The 2,390-nt window shown below is 36.1% G+C and overlaps 1 protein-coding gene across 1 annotated transcript in view; it reads left to right on the top strand.

Annotated features, from left to right (window-relative positions):
• The first annotated feature begins 287 nt into the window (after positions 1–287).
• cnn2 (calponin 2) overlaps positions 288–2,390 on the top strand; it is a 13,388-nt gene continuing 11,285 nt past the window's right edge. Inside the window, exon 1 of the mRNA XM_007573801.2 lies at positions 288–578. Coding sequence (XP_007573863.1) covers positions 522–578 — 57 coding nt within the window. The 5' untranslated portion in view covers positions 288–521. The remainder of the gene's footprint in view (positions 579–2,390) is intronic.

Below are 2,390 nucleotides of genomic sequence, written 5' to 3'. Positions count from 1 at the left end.
CATACATACATACATACATACATACATACATACATACATACATACATACATACATACATACTGTGGTTTTCAAATAACCCTTGAACTTTACCGTATTTTGTCACATTACAACCTGACTACAAGATATGAATCTTGCGTAAACAGATTTATCAAATTATATAATCTGGTGCTCTCATGACGTATTTAATGTAAATGATAGCTTTCTATAAAAGGAAGGAATAACCAGCTTTGTTCAGTTTCCACCCAATAAAAATCCACCTCCATGTGGTGGTTCAAATTGCCCCGGTAAACCACACGCAGAAGCAGGCGGACTGAGAGCAGGGTACTATCTCTATATTTCTCTTTGACTGTTAAACCGTGGGAGCGCTCTAATTGGCGGCCGTAAAACGAGAGGAAGTAGTTTGTTCTCTACAGGGTCTCATTGGCAGAGACAGTCGAATATAATTAAGAGCAGTTTTGTGTTCAGACGTCGGCGTGCTCCTTTTAATTTATTTGAGAAAAGAAGTGTCAACAGTTTAACAATGGCTTCCTTCAACAAAGGTCCCACCTATGGGTTATCTGCAGAAGTGAAAAACAAGGTAAGTGCGTTGTGTGTAATAATTAAAAACTAACTCGTAACAAAGTTTTCTTTCCGTTATTTACACGTGTAGTTTTCATGGAACGCGAGTTGCGAAGTCACCTGGCCTCCATTTTGCCACGCGCAGCCAAGTTTAAAGGTGGAGGTGAAAAGGAGACAAAAGCCTGAACTAAAAGTTAATTTTGTCTTTTTCACTTCTTGTCGTCGAGAAACTAAACTTTTTAAACAACTTGAAATAACTTGTAGTAATAAGATATTGAAGTTAAATTTCATTGTTTCTCGTGTTTACGAAAGTAAGTCTTAAAACCTATGGGCGTTGCCCATTGTGGCAACCAAGTTTTGTCGTGGCAAAAAGTTATCCCGCAGCACTTTCTTCCCCGCGTGCAGCCAGCCGCCCTGCATTGTGACCCGCATTAGCAGATAATGTAATTCACCTATTAGTCCCTATTATGATTGTCTGTCATAACCCTTTGTAAAGTCTATCTCTTTTTCTGAGGTGGTTTCTCACTGCTCCCCTCCAGTCATTGCGTTTCCGTGCTGTTGGTCGTCATTTAACTTCTTCTCTGCGGTCATATTTCTAACCCCTGACTCCCTCTGTGAAAATGTCCCTGTGTTTGTGAAACGCTTAACAAAACGAACCCAATATGTGTAACTTAAGCGGCCTTCATGAGGGAAGCACCTTGTTAAGGTAGCCTGCATACCTCTTCATAAGAAAGTTTGAAAAGTTGGCTTCACTTCGGTGAAGTTCTGTTTGACTGGTTTTAAGGAATCCGGACCATCAGATCCAGTAAAATCTAAAGTACTCTGGACGATCAGACGTGGGCGGGATTATCATTAAAGACAAATGACATTATCAGTGCATTTTTTTTTTATTTGGAATGATGGTCCTGCTTTAAAACTGTAGTTTCAAATCTGGGTTGAATTAATCAAGTAAGCTTGATTACCTATCACACTATATTTCTCTTGTTTTGGTTTGAATACCTGTACTCTTATTAAATGTTACCTCTCTTATCCAACCAGAATAATTCTTATGAGTATCCTACATTTACTAACAGTACGCCAGGCATAATATAGGAATGCACATTAAATTGCTTTAAATAAAAGTGTGAGTGATGGCCAACATAGATGACACTAACAAAAAATACTCCCATCTCCTCCCCATGAGGCCACCCTGGTACCAACTTCATGGAGGTTATCCTAGGAATGCATTGTTGTACACTAAATATACTCTCTAGAGTAGGGGAGGGTGACATGGACATAGAATTTTATTGCAATATTTAGTACTTTTGTGATAATAGTAAAAATTATTATAAAAACTATTTTTTGGTAGCTGTATGGTTGTGGCTGCATGGCATGGCATTCATAGCACCACAAACTACTCTTGAAAAAAAATTCTCATTTGAAAAAAAAATCTGCAGGACACTTGAAGTGTTTTATATCATTAAACTGCACACAGTAACTGCATTTATTTAGATTTTCAAATTTACTGATTTTTATTAAGGATCTTGTAGAACAAATTGTGGAACAAATGGTAAAAATAAAAATTTCAGTAATACTTAAAATTTAATTCTTTACCATGATTAATTGAAATTTACCAAGACAAATTAAAATTCTTTTCAAGGTAATTTTTTTTTTTAACTTGCGAACTGTAAATGATGTCCTGTAACTCTGGTTGTTGGTTCTGACTGATCTGATACAAAGTGGTTTAGATTGTGACAAAAGTATTGAAATTTAAGATGATTGAAATAATGTAAAGTAATCTAGTCTCTACTTGGTGTTTTTTTTTTTTTAAAACTATAAATTTAAAATCTAA

This window comes from Poecilia formosa, unplaced genomic scaffold (assembly GCF_000485575.1).
Source record: "Poecilia formosa unplaced genomic scaffold, Poecilia_formosa-5.1.2 Scaffold338, whole genome shotgun sequence".
Taxonomy (NCBI): domain Eukaryota; kingdom Metazoa; phylum Chordata; class Actinopteri; order Cyprinodontiformes; family Poeciliidae; genus Poecilia; species Poecilia formosa.
The sequence above is the reverse complement of the archived record's forward strand: the minus strand, read 5'-3'. Positions and strand labels throughout refer to the sequence as shown.